Source organism: Urocampus carinirostris, chromosome 14 (genome assembly GCF_059441175.1).
Source record: "Urocampus carinirostris isolate Australia breed hairy pipefish chromosome 14, RoL_Ucar_1.0, whole genome shotgun sequence".
In the NCBI taxonomy this organism is placed as follows: Eukaryota; Metazoa; Chordata; class Actinopteri; order Syngnathiformes; family Syngnathidae; genus Urocampus; species Urocampus carinirostris.
The window spans coordinates 15,391,908-15,410,172 of NC_142362.1; the positions used below are offsets into that span (position 1 = coordinate 15,391,908).

General features: G+C 37.5%; 1 protein-coding gene across 1 annotated transcript in view; it reads right to left on the minus strand.

Moving 5' to 3' along the window:
- Nucleotides 1-18,265, minus strand: part of ubr3 (ubiquitin protein ligase E3 component n-recognin 3) — a 43,990-nt gene that overhangs the window by 7,492 nt on the left and 18,233 nt on the right. The window contains exons 24-35 of the mRNA XM_088352591.1: nucleotides 17,491-17,579; nucleotides 16,180-16,329; nucleotides 15,924-16,057; nucleotides 14,690-14,800; nucleotides 14,262-14,462; nucleotides 14,038-14,174; nucleotides 10,711-10,796; nucleotides 8,894-8,999; nucleotides 6,144-6,244; nucleotides 3,806-3,930; nucleotides 2,256-2,360; nucleotides 1,951-2,076 (exon numbers count right to left, since the gene is read on the minus strand). Of these exons, the coding sequence (XP_088208717.1) occupies nucleotides 1,951-2,076; nucleotides 2,256-2,360; nucleotides 3,806-3,930; nucleotides 6,144-6,244; nucleotides 8,894-8,999; nucleotides 10,711-10,796; nucleotides 14,038-14,174; nucleotides 14,262-14,462; nucleotides 14,690-14,800; nucleotides 15,924-16,057; nucleotides 16,180-16,329; nucleotides 17,491-17,579 (1,471 nt within the window). The remainder of the gene's footprint in view (nucleotides 1-1,950; nucleotides 2,077-2,255; nucleotides 2,361-3,805; nucleotides 3,931-6,143; nucleotides 6,245-8,893; nucleotides 9,000-10,710; nucleotides 10,797-14,037; nucleotides 14,175-14,261; nucleotides 14,463-14,689; nucleotides 14,801-15,923; nucleotides 16,058-16,179; nucleotides 16,330-17,490; nucleotides 17,580-18,265) is intronic.

Here is an 18,265-nt window from a genome sequence, read left to right on the forward strand (position 1 = left end):
TCTGCTTCTATCTTTGGTGTTCTTTGTCCCGTTTGACAACTACACTTTGGATTACTTTCCATCCTATCGTTACGGGTTTTAACGCACAAAAATGCGTTTATTCGAGGAATCAACTCCTTGCCCTGAAAAATTCTCGTGCCGGCGGGATGAGGGGGCCCTATCGTGGATACAGAGCCGGAGCTAGCTAAGCGGCGTTATAAGTCTTCGGTGCCTTCCGTAATCATGGTAAATGTGAACTCTCTACCAAATAAGACCGACGAACTGGTTGTGCTGGTGAAATACATCAAAGCGCACAGGGAGTGCAGTGTGCTGTGTTTTACGAAAAGGTGGCTCACGTCTAGCATCCCGGACGCTAACGTGGCGCTAACGGGAGCTACCCGGCTTCAGTGCTGTTAGACAGAGACACGAATGCCTGCGGGAAGCGGAGAGGAGGTGGACTCGCTAACACAAGGTGGTGTATCCCTGGGCACAAAAATTTCCATCTACTGCAGGGACGTCGAACTTTTGGACTAGCGTGTGACGTCATCCACTCTGCTGTAGCTAAACTACAACAAAGCACCCCGAGGGGATCCTGTTAATAAACAACAAAGGAGACTGCTGGAAGTGTGAATTTCCCTACGGGGACGAATAAATATCTATCTATCTATCTATCTATCAAGCCCGTATAGGCTAATGCGGGTTGTGTACAGTGAAAAAAATAGCCTGCTATTGCCCGAGAGTGGTGTCATCGATAGGTCAGAAGCTCGGATATACTAGAAGCCATCTGATGAGTCTGTTAATTTTTAAAGGGGAGTTTTGGAACAAACCGAACAAATTTTAGGCGTATATTTTGTAATCTGAAGGTATTATTGTGTGTTTTGGAGTAAATATTTTGCACGGTTGGATTCACTAGACTCTTGCGGATGTAAGGAGGCCCTGGTTTTGGGTATCTTGTTTCAGACTGATAGTGATGTTTCTGTGATGAGTATATTTTGAACATATCTTGAATCCCAAGAGTTTAAGCTTTCCAATGATATGTGTCATGACATATTTCAGTGACTGGTGACATTTTACAGACACGTTTATCAAACAGACAGTCGGACCTTTAACTTGTTAACAAAAAGATAACATTCAAATGTATGCGTTAAACCTGCAAAAAAGAAAGATATTATTTTCCTACCACTTGATCCAAAAACCATATTACATTTAGACTTATACAAAGCAAAATCAAAGAAAGCGCAATAAATTACATTTTATGTGTAGCAAAATTATTATACGCCAAAAAATATCGAAAATGTAAACCCACTTTTCAAATTGAAGTTGTATTATTGGTTAAGTCTTTGAATACAATAAACAAATTCAACGTGCAAATGATATATAATTTGCTTAAGAATCTGCCCCTGTGTTAAAGATAAATATGTCATCATTATTTTTCTTTTTACATTACAAATCTTGTTCATTTATTTTCATATTTTTTTCTCTTTATTTCTGCAACACTTTTTGTTTACTTGAAAATTGTTAACTTTGTAGTGTTTGACTGTTTCATGCCAATTTTGTCCGTCATAATGCAATGTTCAAGAAAATATTATAAAAAAAAAAAAAAAAGATAATTTTATAAAAAGCTTCTCAAAGCGCCCTGTACCGGACACAAGTGTTACTTCAACCCTACAACTTCACGACATCCAATGCACTGATTTACATGGATTTAACGTACAAAGTGGTTAATTAAGCAAGAAACACAATGATTTGATGAGGTAAAAACTGTTTTGAATCGATTCGTTGTTGCAGCCCTAGCTGAGAGTTATTTTTTGTTAGTGATCAGCACGAAGGCCTTCCAATTTGTGATATGCTTTACAAAAATAAAAACTATACTACTATGTTAATATTATCTTATTAATAAGGTGTAAGTATGAGCAGTATGCGTAAAATATGGGGGAAAAAGATCAAAATGTGGCATTAAAAACTACGTACCAAGCAACCAGTGAGATTGTCCCCATAAAGGTGATGCTGCAGAAGGCAAACGAGTCGAAGAAAAGGGAGGCAGTACTGCTGGAGGCTGAACTCCACGGACTGCGGGGACCACACACTGGAGCTCAGCTAGAGGACGAACAGCAAGAAACGATCAATAGCCAGACAACAGTTTGGCGATAATAGCATGATAAATATCTTCCAGACAGATATTGGTTGAATCAATCAATGTCCTTGCGGAAAATGTCATGTATTGTATAGTGGGGACAAATAAAGGGAGCTACATAAACAAATGCTAAGTAGCTCACCGTTATATCATCCATGCTGACTGGATAGAGATTGTTGGTCTTGGACAACTCGCTGATAACGTGACCGAGCAGCACTTCGGCAGACGTTTCTGCGTTTGCAGAGGTCTGGGGGAAAAAAAAAAAATCAAAACAAAAACATCCATCAACTGATCTTATCAACATTAAGTTTTTACTGCTTGGAATGAATAGTAAATAGTCGTAATCTGAAATAGAAAATGAGAGGAATCACAGGCAGTCTATTCACTTTTAGAGGGAATTGATTAAAGAATAATAAAACAATCATGAACAGGAATTGAAAATTAATGTGAGGCTAAGAAGAATTGAAACAAACTAGCGGTGATGGCTGCAGCGGTCTCCTCCATTTATTTATCAAATGAGTCCTTCAATAGGTATGATGAAACTGGAATGGAGATTGGAAGTCTAGTAGCAGTGACCAATGATATTAAAATAAAAAATGATTTTAGAATTATATTTTTTAATGTTTGTCAGATTTTCTAGCTTGATAGTAAAACTATATTTCCAGGTGTAAGCAGTTGTTAGCATTGTAGAGGAAAGACACTGCCACAAATCCCCCCTTTTCCAATCACCTACTCTGCCAACACCTTGAAAGAACCACAATTTCTTCAGAAGACCTTTCTTTTTTCCTTAAGTGCACACCAGAGCACTCACACCAGGGCCCACGGACAGATATTGCATTTATTCACAGGAAGTGACCACCTCTCCATAACTGTTATAAAGATTGGAAGCCCCGAGTGTTCATTTGTAATCAAAAGATTTATGATTTGCATATGTGTGTCATGTTTCAATCCAGAGGTATATTTCATTGCGTGTCTGAATGAAATTTTGCCTATTATCAATCTTTCAATTGGAGAACTTTATTTTGAAAAGCATCAACAAAAACTCCAACCGGTCACAGGACACGCCTCCGGTGACTGATGACATCAGCGGCATTTAAACGCTTAGACGCGAACACCTCTTTTCTTTACGCTGCTCTTTCTTCCTGGACAGCTAGCCCAGAGGTGGGGGCATAGCTAGTCTTTGCAACCCCTAATTTTCTTTTTTCCAAATTCATAAAAAGTGTGTGGAAAAGAATGCGTACGAACCATTTCAAACTGCTTAACGGGTGGTTTGCACAAAGTTTAAAGTCTTTTAATCATGCAGAAGCAAGAAGAATATATAACAGCAGTCTAATTGTCTCAGCTGTCATTTGTTGAATATTTAGACGATTTCACTACGAGAGTCTTAGTTAATACCACATAATCATCATAAATACATCATACTTAAATATGAAATTGTTTTATACCAGCTACTAAGTAATTTCGTTTTAATTGGGTGAAGACAAATAGCATATGAATGCAACACTCATAGTGTGACTCCGTTCAAGATAATGAAGATCGATATCGTAGCCTGTGGAAACCATATAACTGAAATGACCAAGGGCTTTGTTCTTCTCAATACCAAGTGATAAACAATGATTTACAGAGATGGAAAGGTGGTTCTGGTGACCGGAGATGATCTACAGAGCATGACTGCATCTTTTTTTCCAATACCTTTTTGATTGCCCCGGATGAACTCCAGGCCTGCCTTTCTTCCGCACTCAGCTTGGTTGAGAGTGCAGCCAAAGCCTGGATGTACTGAAGGTTGTACAGCATCTTCACCACGCAGGTGAAGTGCTCTGCAGAGGAGTAATGGACAGTCAAAGAACAGGTGACAAGAAAGCTGTAAAGATATAAAATGGCTCGCAGGCCACATAAGGCTATTTTTATAAGTACATATGGCTCAGAGATAAATTATGGTCATGCAAATTTATTCAATAGTTTTCCTATTCAGACAGGCGCAGAGTCGAGTTTGATGCGTGCATAACCAACATAACACTAGTAATGTGAACAGTTCGATCCAGTATATAAAGGGCACAGTTCCAACTACGTACACTTTACAGTCTAGGCGTCACACCAACAGACCCCGTTTATGCTGTACGTCACTAAACATCTTTTATATGGAAGCTCAATGAACAATGTTTCTTCAGTATAGGGACATTTTACGATGAAAACCCATAGAAAAACTCTCAAGACCAAAAAGCACACAGAGCAATTTAAGTAGGTGAGCGTTAGGGGTGACCGGAGTTATAAACACAGGGCACATACTAACTTATCTCTGCCCCGTGCAGTCTGCACTAAAAAGGTGACTACGTCAGTTTCCTCTTTTGTGACATTTTTAACTGTGCTTGCACCTTGTTTTGAAACCCTTATTTATGGAAAAAATGTAGGTCAGAATGACCCTTAACGATCTTAAGTAACTGTGGGATGGAGACAAGTTCAAAGTGGCAGAATTTTAATCAAATCATCTAACGTCACACGGTGAAATGACATGCCTTGGAAAATTTGATTTTTTTATACATAAGGTATGTCTCTCTCTCTCATATATATTTGCTATTAAGGCTCTTTGGGTCAAAAAAGGTTCCCAACCCCCGCAGTCAACCCCGAGTTAGAACATCCCTACATTATGAAGTGAAAAAATATGTTTTTTCCCCCCCCTTGTTACGCCATTCTTTGGCTTTCCTTTTCTATTGTTTTGTTTTTCCTTTTCAATTGATGCTGCATTCTTTAGATTTTATTTTTTTACACTCTGACTAGAATAATTTTAACATCCGGATGCATATCAGATTTACATGTACTAAGAGTCCCACCCGCCCTTGAAAACGGTCAATCAAATTGAGGCGGTAATGAAATGAGTCATTAAACATGACTGCAGCCTGTCAGTGAGCTCTTTAGCTGGTCGATGGAGGAGATATTGCGACAAGCTCAAGTAGAAGGACACGCCAAGGAGCAGACGCGTGAAAACCAAATGGTGTCTGGTTTTAAGCTTTGATGGATTGTCAGGGGCAGAATTTAACTCACTGTTCTGTCTCACGGTGGCCTTTTTTCTTTGGGAATGAACACTTTGATATTAAGAAGAGTAAACTTGAAACGCTTCCCTATGGATTACTGTATTTAAACATAATGCAATCTCTGACGCAGGGTCACAGACCTTTCGAAGCCGAGAGCTACTTTTTTTTTTAACATTTGTTTTTCTTTTCAAGCATCTAGCAATAAACATCACATTAAAAAGTAAAAAAAGAAAAAGAAAAATTACAAGGAAAAAAATGACAAGTTCAAGCCAAGTCTTATGAGACCAGTCCCCTAAATGTATTTAGTAAAGGAAAAAATATACATACCTGTATATAATTAAAAATATGTTTAAACTGCCTAATCTTTTATATTATTCCTTGTAGAATAAAATTATAAATCCCTTAAATTGAGCAACATCATAGCACAATAATATCAGACTATGTTATTAAACTTTTTTGCTCAAAGGAAAAAAAAAAGTACAAAAAAGGGTTATAATTATTGAGAACATTTGCGTTTTATCCTTTTCCAATTGATTTTAATATTAAGAGTATAACAACTATGTTTTGAATTTGTTTTTCTAGTAAAATGAGAAAAAAATGAGACAACAAATGAGTTGATTTACCTAGAATAATTATAAAACTTATTTTTCTTTATTTGACATTTTATTAATTAATTTTAATGAAAAAATAATTTACTATTTTTCCTGGTATACTTATTAGGGGTTAGTAGTTTGATAGACATTTCTGAAATAACTGTTGCTACTCTGTTGATATTATGTTTCTAAGTTTTAATGGGCAGAAATAGGCTCAGTCAACCAGAAAAAACACCTTTTCCAAACTGGTCAAGTTGATGATACCTTGCCAGTTAGAACAAATATTACCAATTTAAAACATTATAGATACATTTTTTTCATTGTTAATACTCACAGAATTCCTAGAAAATCACAATGACCAATCACTGGTTAGCAATCTTCGGAAAAATTTCCAAATTGGTGACGTACCTTTCCGCAGAGGCTGAGGCATGGTGAGGACGAAGATAATCAAAAGAGACGGGATGTCTCTAAATAGCATGGGCACCTCGGGTCTTTCTTCATCAAAACCACTGCAAAAAAAAAAAGAAATCCTTTTTGTTAGGTTTCTTTCTCTCCAGTTTTAAAATTGTAGAAGATATTTTATTTTTAGCTCCAGCAATATATATCATCAAACCAAATGTATGGGCAAACTTTGGTTTATCTAATCAGGCCAGTCAACTGAAAATGTTAAAAATTAAATGATTATATAAAAACAGTTAAGAAGTACTACCAATAAATTGAATGAAATTCCTTGTCCAAAATGGACGTACGGTGAAGAAAATAAGTATTTGAACACCATGCAGTTTTTCTATTTCTCCCACTTATAAATCATAGAGGGGGTCTGAAATTTTCTTTGTAGGTGCATGTCCACTGTGAGAGAGATCAACTAAAAAGAAAAATCCGCAAATCACAATGCATGATTTTGTAACTATTTTCTTGTGTGATATAGCTTCAAATAAGTATTTGAACTGAGGGAAGGAGGTTGTTCTCCAAAATCTCACAATACACGGCCCCAGTCATCATCTCTTTAATGCAGTGCACTCATCCTGTCCCATGTTCAGAAAAACACCCCTAAAGCAAGTTGCTACCATCCCCATGCTTCACAGTAGAGATGGTGTTCTTCAGATTGTACGGATTACATCACATGAATAATGTAAAAAGTGCTCCTGTTGTTAAAGGGATAGGTTACCCCTTTTTTCCCCCCCTGTTTTATCAATTGTTAATCGAAGCGAACTTTTGTAACCTTGCTTATGATGACCAGTGGGGAAGAAAAAATGTAAAACAATCTGATGAAATGATCTATTTACAAAAAATATAACGTGTTCATGTAGGTGTCTGCATGCTTATTAATAATGCATATTTTAAAAGGTCTTACCTACATTTTGTATCATTGATTTATTCTGTAAGGATAGAATGTTGCCAATTAAAAAAGCTACAACATTTTGAGATTCGCCTTTTTGAAATATGAGAAGGATGATAGGACAAAAGACTGTCGTCGGATACAAAAAAATCAAATCAATCATTTCCTCCAAGCCTGTTCCCTCTGACACATTTTTTGAACCCAAAACAACCGACAACTGAAAGTTTTCCCACCCCTGCCCTAATGCTTTGCTTCGGAGACTTTTGTTCCCTGCCATTTCCAATTAACTGTCTTCTTTTCTGTCGACAATTAAACTCTGCACTCTTGAGAGGCCGCAGGAGATTTGAATGAGAAGGACTGCACTTAAGGTATAAAACCGTCCATTACCGATGCACTCAGCAGTTAATTCCACAGCACTCTTTCACCCTGCTAAGACCACATCAAACAGTATGTGATATCGCAAGGTGTTTTTAGTCATTCTACTCTGACTGATCTATTTTTTTTTAAATATGTAAAACATCCCCCCCCTCTCTGTCCTTTTTAACAAGATTGGTTCATTTGGACTAACATAACACGGACACTCCAAAAACCTAGGAGTTTTTTTAGACAGCAAATGGCTCATGTGAGAATATGGCATGCCTGTGTTGCAATTTTAGCATAACAAGGGTAAAAAATACAAAAGTGAGAAGCCATCTTTGTTCTGAGGTGTGGTAAGAGAATGTGATGATGCATTATGACAATGGTTCTTTCAACTAAAATGCTGCTGGAAATAGTCCAATTTTAATTCACCCACTATTTACCTTTATATTATTCAAGTAAAATTATATGAAATACATTTTTTCCACCATGTTTTTTATTATTATTATTTAAACTCTGAAAGAGAAAAGACATGTTCAATATTTATTAAAAGTACAAAAAAAAAAAAAAAAATTAAAATATCCATCCATCCATTATCAGCACCGCTTATCCTCAGTAGGGTCACGGGTGTGCTGGAGCCCATCCCAGCTATCTCCGGGCAGAGGACACCCTGAACTGGTTGTCAGTCAGTCGCAGGGCACACAGGGACAGACAATTCGCTCGCTCATTCACACCTAGGGACAATTTGGACTGGCCTATTAACCTGACATGCATGTTTTTGGAATGTGGGAGGAAACCGGAGTGCCCGGAGTAAACCCACGCAAGCACGGGGAGAACATGCAAACTCCACACAGGAAGGTTCAATACCACTGCACCGCCGTACTACCCAAGTTAAAATGATAAAAATAAAAAACAAAATTATTTATTTGGCCCATCTTATAAGCCTTAGCCGTCAAAATTATTCTATTCAAGACAATGAACGGTTTAATTTTTAACCATTGCTACATCATAACCTACATTAACAAATCTGAATCCTGCTCTTTTTTAAAAAAGGTCTAAAGACAAAAACGTAGTTCGGCAGTGTCTTTTGCATCCCGCTTAATGCATTACAAAGCTGGCTGCACAATTGGGACCTGAAGTGCTGTGCTGGTGGTGAAGGCGCATAGCACTTGTTCCCGGTACAGTGAATTAGACGGGGTCGTCTTGCTCTCTGTGGAGTGCACGGTAATTTGCCAGATGTAGCAATTATCGGTAGCTATGGAAACCGTACATGCTCCATTTTCTGTATTTAGCTCCTCTTTGTGTGATGGAAAATTTGTTGGGGGGCAGGAGTACTGATGTTTTCTGAAAGGTCCTTTGATTGCTTGATAATGTCAGACAGCAAGGTGGGAGGGTAGAAAGGGGCCTTACTTATTGTGAGATGTGATGTGGTCAGAGCTTTTAAGAAAAGAAAATGGCTCACTCGGTCTCTCTGCTTTGTGTGAGTTGAGTCAGCTTCGTCCAGGGGTTGTAGGCTGAGTCAATGCTGTAGAGACGCATATGCATGGCCAGCACGTGAAATAGTTGGTCTGAAGTAGAAAAAGAAACTGAATTGTTTTATTTAAAAAAAAAAAAAAAATTAAAACAATATATAGACATTAAATGTGCTAAAATAACCAAGCTGGTTGGCATTAACATTTTAAGTAATAAAACACAATTACTCATTGTGTGAAACAATCCCAATGAAATCTTTCAAGGAATTTATTGGATGCACAAAAGATAATCACAAATGCTTGTTTTTAATTGTTTCACAGCAATGAACAGGCTGTGCTACAATACTTGGAGCAACACTGCCCCCCACAGGAGCATTAAGGCAAAGCTGAAGAAAGTGTTTTTTTGGTTTTTTTTTTTACTAAAAGTAGTGATATTTTATTTTTATGCCAATCATCAGTTTAACTTGAATAGGTTCTTGATTTTTGGTTAAAATAAAACAAAAGAGCACCAAAGGGCTGTCGAAATGCGTTCTAGGAGAAATAACAAGACAATGTGCTTTAGGTTGTTTGTGCCCTAACATACATGACAACCTCTGCCAATTGCTCACCTTATTAGGCAAAAATAAACCTTACAAACACAAGGCAAGACCTATTAACTCAAAGCAAGACATTCTAAATAGAATAAAAACAAATATAATTTGTGTAAACAAGTTTTTTTAAACTAACTTATAAACAACACCAACAATTATTTCAGCATCTTTCCATCTTTCTTTTTTGGCTTGCAGTAAATTTCGTGTGGCTTATTATACGTAGCAAATTAGACATTATAGTTGAAAAGGGCAAGACAAGATCGATTTAACAAAAAAATGAGTTGTTTTTTTAAAACGTTTTCCTTCCAAACAATAACTGTTAGAAATGATCAAAGAAACGTAAATAATGAGGAAAAATTGTCAGGTATGTATTAATGACTGTAGAGATTACGCACATTTTACAACATAATTTTACAGTGTTGCAAAATCCGGACTCACTAGATGTTTTGTATCCATCTCACTCAACCAGGAATCAAATATATCTAATGAAAAGACACTGATACAGCCATTGTAAATAATCTGCTATTTTCATATGGGGAGATTGGAGCATACCAGCTGTTTACCATTCAGTTACATCAAGAACATGGATCACTAATGCATACCAACTGAGTGAATTTAACTGCTTGGTTAATGTAGCTCAGACAGCTCCACTATGACTCGACTATGAACCTCCTTGCAGCCACTCAGGGATGACAGGCCATTTGTCTGCAGCGGCCTCAGCTTTGACAGGTTAATTTTCCGAACCAAAAATGGGTTGTGAGGCAGCCTTCCATCTGCCTGAATCACCTGCAACATCCACACATTTTCCACCTGCACCTTCACAATCGACTGAGCTTTAGGAGGTGTCGTGACTGTTTTTAAGAATGGCTGAGCTTTTTTTTTTTTACATTTAGTCAAATCACTTCTACCTTTTCCATTAAATGCCCTTGTCAACGAAGACACCGTTTACCACATTCATTCTTGACAACTTGTTAATGGATTTTTTGTTTCTTTTTGTCCGTTTATAGGGATTTACACACATGGATGATTTGGCTGTGGCCACATGATAAAAAGCTTTGGGGCAAGGGACATTGAGACAAGATTTTGCAATTTATTCATGTAAAATGGGTGGAATACTACTTCACAGATTAACATTTTTGAACCAAATCAGCCTTATCAATTTAAATTAATGGGTGTTTTAAATGCAATACAAAATATAATAAAAAGTAAACGCTTACTGAGACATGAGCGCTTAGCAGCAGCACTGGCCCCACCGCAACAGAGGTTGCCACCACGGTGCACAAGTTCTAATTCCAGGTTGGTCCTGTGAAGGCACAACAAGGACAGGATAGCATTGATGTAGTCACCTTCAATTATCAAAGTCACTTTCATTTGTAAATTTCTTCGGATGTACTTGACATCCGAAGGAATTGAAATGACGTCTCACACTGTGACTGGTGTATACATTGACAACAATGAAGTGCAGCAGCACAAGAACAGAAATATCCCTAAGATAATACTAAATAAAAGTCAAAGTGAGCTAAAGGCTAATATTTAGGTAATATGACCAACATACAGGACATAAGACAGCATATAGTAAAGTATTCCAACTGTGTGCCATGGGAAGTAGTGTACTAGTCTACTCAAGGTAAACCCAGGTTGTGGTTGTCACATTTTTTTTGTCACAAAAGACACATTTTGGGGGATGAACGATAAATTGTATCCTCCCAATAAATGCAAGCTATATTTAGAAAAAAAAAATAGACAAAATCTAATTTTAGGTGTTTTTTTATTTTTGGTTACAATTACAATGACATTATACAGCTATGGTAAACAGGACTCTAGAAAGTAGTATTGGAGAGACTAAAGCTTGGCTCTATCAATCAATCGATCAATCAATATTTACCTTGTCAGTAGTAATGACAAGATATTGTCTGCGTACCATAACACTGATAGATATTGCAAAACATATGATTATGGGTCTGCAACCATTAAACAAGTGCTCCAACAACATCACACATGCCTTGGCTAAGAAAAATATAACACATTCTTATGAAGTGGTACTGTCTTAGTTGTACACATTTGTAGCTAAACAAATAAAAATAAATATACAAATTATCATGCATAGATAGGGAACACAAAATAGGGCAACGGTAAACTTTGGCCAATTACAGCTATAAGCAGCGCATGAGAAGCAAATTTTTAATAGTAATGATTTGCTGAAGGAGCACAAAACATTAAAAAAACATATACAGAGGTACTGTACCTCGTTTTACGATCAACCCATCTTACAAATGCTACGGTATCCAAAGTGCGTGCGTCTGAAAGCTTCCTCGTCATAACGGTAAGTTTTCCCGTATCCGAAGTCAGTGACTCTCCACCTAAAAGTTCGCGCAGATACGCACCAACAGCGTCCTGCGTGGTTTATCAGCTAGGTGAGACCCTTGCAACCCCCTAGCATTAAATGACTAAACGGCTAGTCTGTAAATTCATTGTCTGCAGCCACAAGGGCTCAGTTCATTTTCTCCATTGCGCATTGTTTATGTTTCCAGCCAAAGGTCATGCAAAAAGAGGAGAGAAAAAGGGCCAGGGCTCGTTCCACTTACAGTTGAAAAGAAGCAAAATATGAAAGTGGAGGTCAAGTTGCAGATTTGGTGAGGGAAACCGGGCAAAGCATGTCCACTATCTCTACTGGCTAAAGACAAAAAGAGACCCGAAGGTCTGCGACTGTGGCGACAGGTATAAATGTTTCATCGACTGAAGGACAGCGATAAATGAAGATATGGAAAAGCTGCTTATAATTAGAATACCACAAAAAAAGCTCGCTGGGGTCATGATCATGTAATTGACTGCAGAAATTAGGAAAGTGTTCGCCTGCTCGGACTAACTGCAGCCTTTTATCACAAAAAAACATTCTGATAAAACCAAAAGCAGACGGTCAATGGAGATGTCCGCTGAAAACTGAAACGTTTTGAAAAAAACATTCTGAGATCTAGACAGAAGCAACAATTGCTGGATCACTTTTTTATGTGTCCAGCGACTCAACTGTTACAGTGACTTGAGAAGTGCGCCAAGACATTTAACTACATTTTTACATTTTATTCCGTTGTTTTTTTTTTTAACTGCTTTTGGCCAACAAAGCTTTGTACTGTACAGTAACTTAATGTTTTGCATTTATTTAGCCTTGTTTATACTATGGGGTATATTTATGTACATTGACTGAACAATAGTATACCTACAGGACTGTTGCAGTTGATTTAATGGGGGTTTGGTTGCACTTTGTAATGAATGATCACGTTTCATTTCAATGGGGAAAACGTGTTTCGATTTACAGAACGTGTTTCATTACAGAACATCACTACTGGAACCAATTACATTTGTGAATGGAGATACCACTCTAGTAGAATTTTGTCTATGTCGAGTGCAGAAAGGTAACATGACACGATTAAGTTACTCTTGCTAAATAAGTCAGGCAGTTGTTCATCTTAAAGAACATTGAATCACAAACACCAGCAGGAGTGCAACAAAAAACAAAACATTCCAACAACAAACGTTTTTTCGCTTATGTTCAAGACCTGTACAATCCCAACAGTCTTCACACATTTTTCTGATGCCTTATGCACATTGTGAGGAGGCAGAGAAGAGAAATGACCAAGTTGTACTACCATATCTAAAGAAAAGCAAAATATATTCTAATGAGGAACATAAATACTTAGAATCTTTTTAACTAGTAGTATCAGTAGATTGCATATTATACTGGCATAAAACGACTAATTATTGGGTCAATAACTATGAAATTATATTTGGCCGTTATCGGTCGGATAATTAATGTTCATCCCTATTTTTTTATTAAAAATCTATGACCATCAAGCACAGGTATTGTAGAACTTTGTGAATATTATTGTTGGAGCGTTGTTAATACTAAACTCTACAAGTCCCAATGCAAAAGAAAAGGTTATCCTTCAATAGTACATAGATGCCCGACACTGATAGACGCTACAAAAATAAAACTGATCTGTGCATGTCTACTTCTAGTGGCCAGCAAAAAGAGGACTGATTCTTGAGTTTCTTCAGTGAGAGCGGAGGGAAAAAAAAGCAATTTCAGTGAGATAATACAGCCACGGTGAAGCTCCATCTGGCTTTTGCTGATAAGAGCACCCCTGTGACAGAGGAATTTTCCACTCCTCAGCCAATTTGCACTGTTCATTGAATTTCAGAGAGCCAACAGGCATTCGTACACATTGTTGTATTCAAGGTGAAGAGCCGAGGGAAGCACAGCACTAGGTGAGCAAGGGGTCTTGGTGGTTGCACTCAAAGAGGCACAGACATCTTGGAATATAAAAGTAAGCAAGAAAAAAACCTTTAAGTCATCCCCCCCCAAAAAAATCAATGTTTTGTTCCGATTTATGAGCATAAAGACAACTCACCAGCATCTCCATTAAGCACGAGTACTCACATACCCCTTGAATTAACAATTAGGCGGAGTGTTTGTTACTAAAAAACAGTATATTCCTGATTATATCCCCAAATTGCTCACTAGTAGATAACAAAAGCCCAGTTCTTACCTTGCCAAGGAGTACATGAAAAGGAAATCATTGTCAGGGGAGCCAGGGTTCTTGCCGTAATCCATATACTTTTTCTGAGTGGTATTTTTAATATCTTTGATGACCAACTCCATCTCTTTACTCAAATTGGACTCCGTCTAAAGGATAGAAAACAATCCCGATTTAATAGAAAAGCTACAAAGTTAAGCTGCTCGAGCTCATCCACATAATCATACAATACTTACTGAAAAAAGACCAAGGTTTTCCTGCAGAGCTCCTACTTCCTTTACTAACACATTGATCTTCTTGTTTGTGGGAGAGTGCCATGCACCAGCTTCTGTGCCTCGTCCTGGCCGACAGGGAACGACGCTGTTGGCAAACTGTCGACAAAGCGGGCAAGTAAATTCGCCCTTGTCGACGGAGAATCCCTGCAGGACTTGGTCATTCTAAAAACGGGAAAAAAAGAATGAAGTCTGAATAAATAAACACAAGAAAAAATTAGCCAGGATCAGTCCCTCGAGGTTTTAATTGAAAACCTGGTTAAATACCTAATCAATGGTTGATTACTTGATTAAATATGCCAATTACAAATCAACAATAAGTGATGCATTTCAATCAGCTTAAATAATCGACAGATGACTTTTGTTATAAAGAAGAGCATTTTTTGCATTACCCTTAAGGACTCCATGTATGACTTGTGGCAATCTATATGCAAAGTGTGTCCGCATGTTTGCACGTAGACGCCCCCGTCCCAACCTATTGACACAGACTGCAGGCAGGAGCTCTGCAGAATTGAACAGAAAAAAGATCACATCAATACGTAGCTTTGTATCATAAGTACAACGGATTTTAGTCCTCAGCACATAAATTCCAAAGAAAAAAAGTGACCATCATATATTATATCAATGGTAAACAGTGTTTCCCACAAAATTTTGTGAAACCTCGGTGGGTGGACAGACTGGGGGGTTCCGGGGGAATGCAGATCTGTGTCCCGGGCATGTAACAAAAAACGAGTTATTTTAAAAAGAAAAATCACGTACAAAAATATTTACACCAGGTACATAATTTCACATGTTTAAAAAGCGAATAAAATATGGATAAACGTACAAGTTGCTAGGTAGACAACTGGCTCTTCTAACTCAGCTCCCAAACAGCTCTTGTGATTTATTTTGTTGCTTCAACTGATATATTACCAATAATACTGTATCATTATGTATGAAATTAATAAATAAAAAACATTATGCTACTATATTATACTAGCCTTTAATTTTCACTCTACAGTGAACTTTTGACTCATTTAAAATTATAAATATTAACCACTTAGTGCTATTAGAAAACCTTTAAATACAACAAATGTTGACTATTTGCAATTCAGATTTGAACCAATGTTGCCTGAAACATCACATAACCTCTGAAAAACATGCAAATCTATAAATTAAAATGTGTAGAACAAAGACAAAAATATCATTAAGACTACTAATTAATGGCGTTTAAGAACACAAAGACATAGGCTTTGAATGAATGATTAAAATTCTACTGTCAGTAATAGAAGATGCACAATGTTTTAAAGCCATTATTATGGTTAAAACGAATCCAAATAAGGATCCTTTCCCCACTTTGACTCATTATTGCAATCCCTCTTGAACGGTCCTGTGCTCAATGTTCTGCTCGCAGTCCCTCCCCAACCCTGTACTGGTTGTACATGGCTTTTCAGAAGCATGGGCTTACAGTATATATGGATGCATCCAACTTTGGCATTTCCGCCGTGGGGTGTCAGGTAAACAGATTGGGTTACGCTATAATATATGAAGGTTCTTACTTTGCGGAAATTCACTTAATACGATTAGTTACTGAAATAATTAACCACAAAAAAATAGGAGAATGCTGTACAACGGTGGGTCACCCACATCCTTAAAGAATCGCTGCAGGAGGGTGAGTCTGAGGTCATGGGCCACAGCGCACGTATCTGCAGAGTAAATGTGCTCTTCGTCACTCGTCGGGAGATTCTTTGCCTCCATGCTCTTGCAGCGATGTCCAAGCACTGAAATACAAATATGGAAATGTTTACTGCATGACAGTGGTAGATGAAACACATTTTTACCCCTTAAGCCTATAAACAAACTGACCTTTTAAGATGATCAAATGACAAACATGTTTTTGTACCTGATGAGGCTTGCAGGAGAACAACTAAACCGGTGGGTCGGTCCTCTGTGGAGGGCCCACTCTGTCCACAGATCACACAGTCATAAAGAACTTCAGACTCCATCATCTCAGATGCTTCCTGGTCCATGGCTGACTCTGTTTCTGGGGATTCTGGCACAAACAAAATCATTACATAATTCAATCTACAGAATCAGTAGATCACTGAAGCAAACACGAAGTAATCAACAAACATATTCTACCTCACTAGCCATTTGATTATCTAGAGGAGTTCAAATGTTAAGAAATGCGTTTACGTTTAAATATTGAGCATAAATGTCACCTAGTAATGATTTATGATTCGGGGCGAATGGAACTTAACATAAAGGTCACCACGGCAGCTTTTGCCTCCGGCTGCCTCGGCGCTCGTGCACACACAGCGAAGGTGAAAAGACAAGGTAACGAATGGCATTTTCTAGAATGAAGGGTGCATACCTATATTTTCTTGAAATATAGTAAATAAAAATTTTGATGTGTTATAATAACCAACTCAATGAACAAAAAAGAGGCTGAGAAGATTTAAATCTGTATATCAAAAGTTATATGAAATTTGTTTTTTCTTTACATGTATATTGTTTTCTATTTCAATAATATGCACGTGGGTTACATACAAGTAGTTCTTACAAGATACTATTTTGCTACCAATGTTTGATATGTGTATACAATTTTGATGTTTTCACATGTGGCAGCTGGTGTTTCGAACACATTGGCTTATTACAAATATCTATCCTCCTCCACATGACAATTTCATCTTGCGATCACAAACTCAAAATGGATTGAGGTTGTATCCAATGCATCCTTAAATTTGTGAGCTGCAATTTGTAGCACTTTTAAAGGGTAACGGCAAAGCCCAGGGTTGCCAATATGATGACAATTTAGACCTTGTATAAACCAGAGTTTTGATAGGTTAGTGCCAGGATGCAAACATTATAAACTGGATATAAAATACAGTCAGAGCTCAGCAGTAAGTGTGTCCACAGACATCACAATAGTCCCCGTCTGGCCACAGGGACCATTCTTAATTCACTGACCATACTGTGTCAGACGGGCCAATGGCCCACTATTAGCACAAAAATCCCTGGTGACCTCTCACTAGAGAACTCACTTCTGTTTGTTCTAACAGGACAGTGGCCTCCCCATGAAACCCCATTTAAATATGTCAAAAGGCCCTAAATTGCCATTCTAAATTACTCATTCTAACGAGCTGCCTGCTTTATTAGAGTGTAATGCACACCAAGTATGATAAATAAATGATTAAAATAAAATTTTCCTCACCAACATCCATAGCTGTTTCCATGAAACTCTTTTGTCTGGAAGCAAATTCAGCAAGCAGCTTCTGCTGCCTCTCCCGAGCTCTCTGGCGCCTAAAATAAAAGACGTAAATTAAGAAAATAAAGTTTGTCTCTCACCCATAAAACTGACGCTTTGAGGACATGTATTGAAATCATTGACAAACAAATATGTTAAACAGGAATAGAGCTATGAGTTTTTTTTTTTTCCAAATACTGGACAAATACAGTTGCAACGGATTAAGATACACGCTATAAACTCACAAGTTTACTTTAAATTAAATCTTTAATTTGGAGACATAAAACAAGTCAAGTCACATTTATTTGTATACCCCTTAATCACAAAAATGTCTCAAAGGACTGCACAGGATTACAATTACACCATCGCCTGATCTTAAACCAATAAGTGGGCAAGGAAAACCTCAGCGTGACACTGACAGCTCACACGCCTTTGCTGTTGGCTTAATAAGTGGATCACCATCTCATTTTGGGATTCAATGTACTGCTACCTGGTAATTATTTTGGGTTTTAAAACAAGAAAAAAAAAAAAAAAAAAGACGATGCAATAGAAACTTTTGAAATGAAAACAAGCAAAACTACTGTATTTGTGTTTAATTTGTGTGCGCATTACATACGGGGTTTTAGGGTATTATATTACCGTACAATCAAAACATTTAATGCAAACGGAATCAAACACAGGTCGCGGCAAAGTGAGGTCTGAGTCCTAACCACTAGACCACCATTAATATATATGACATATG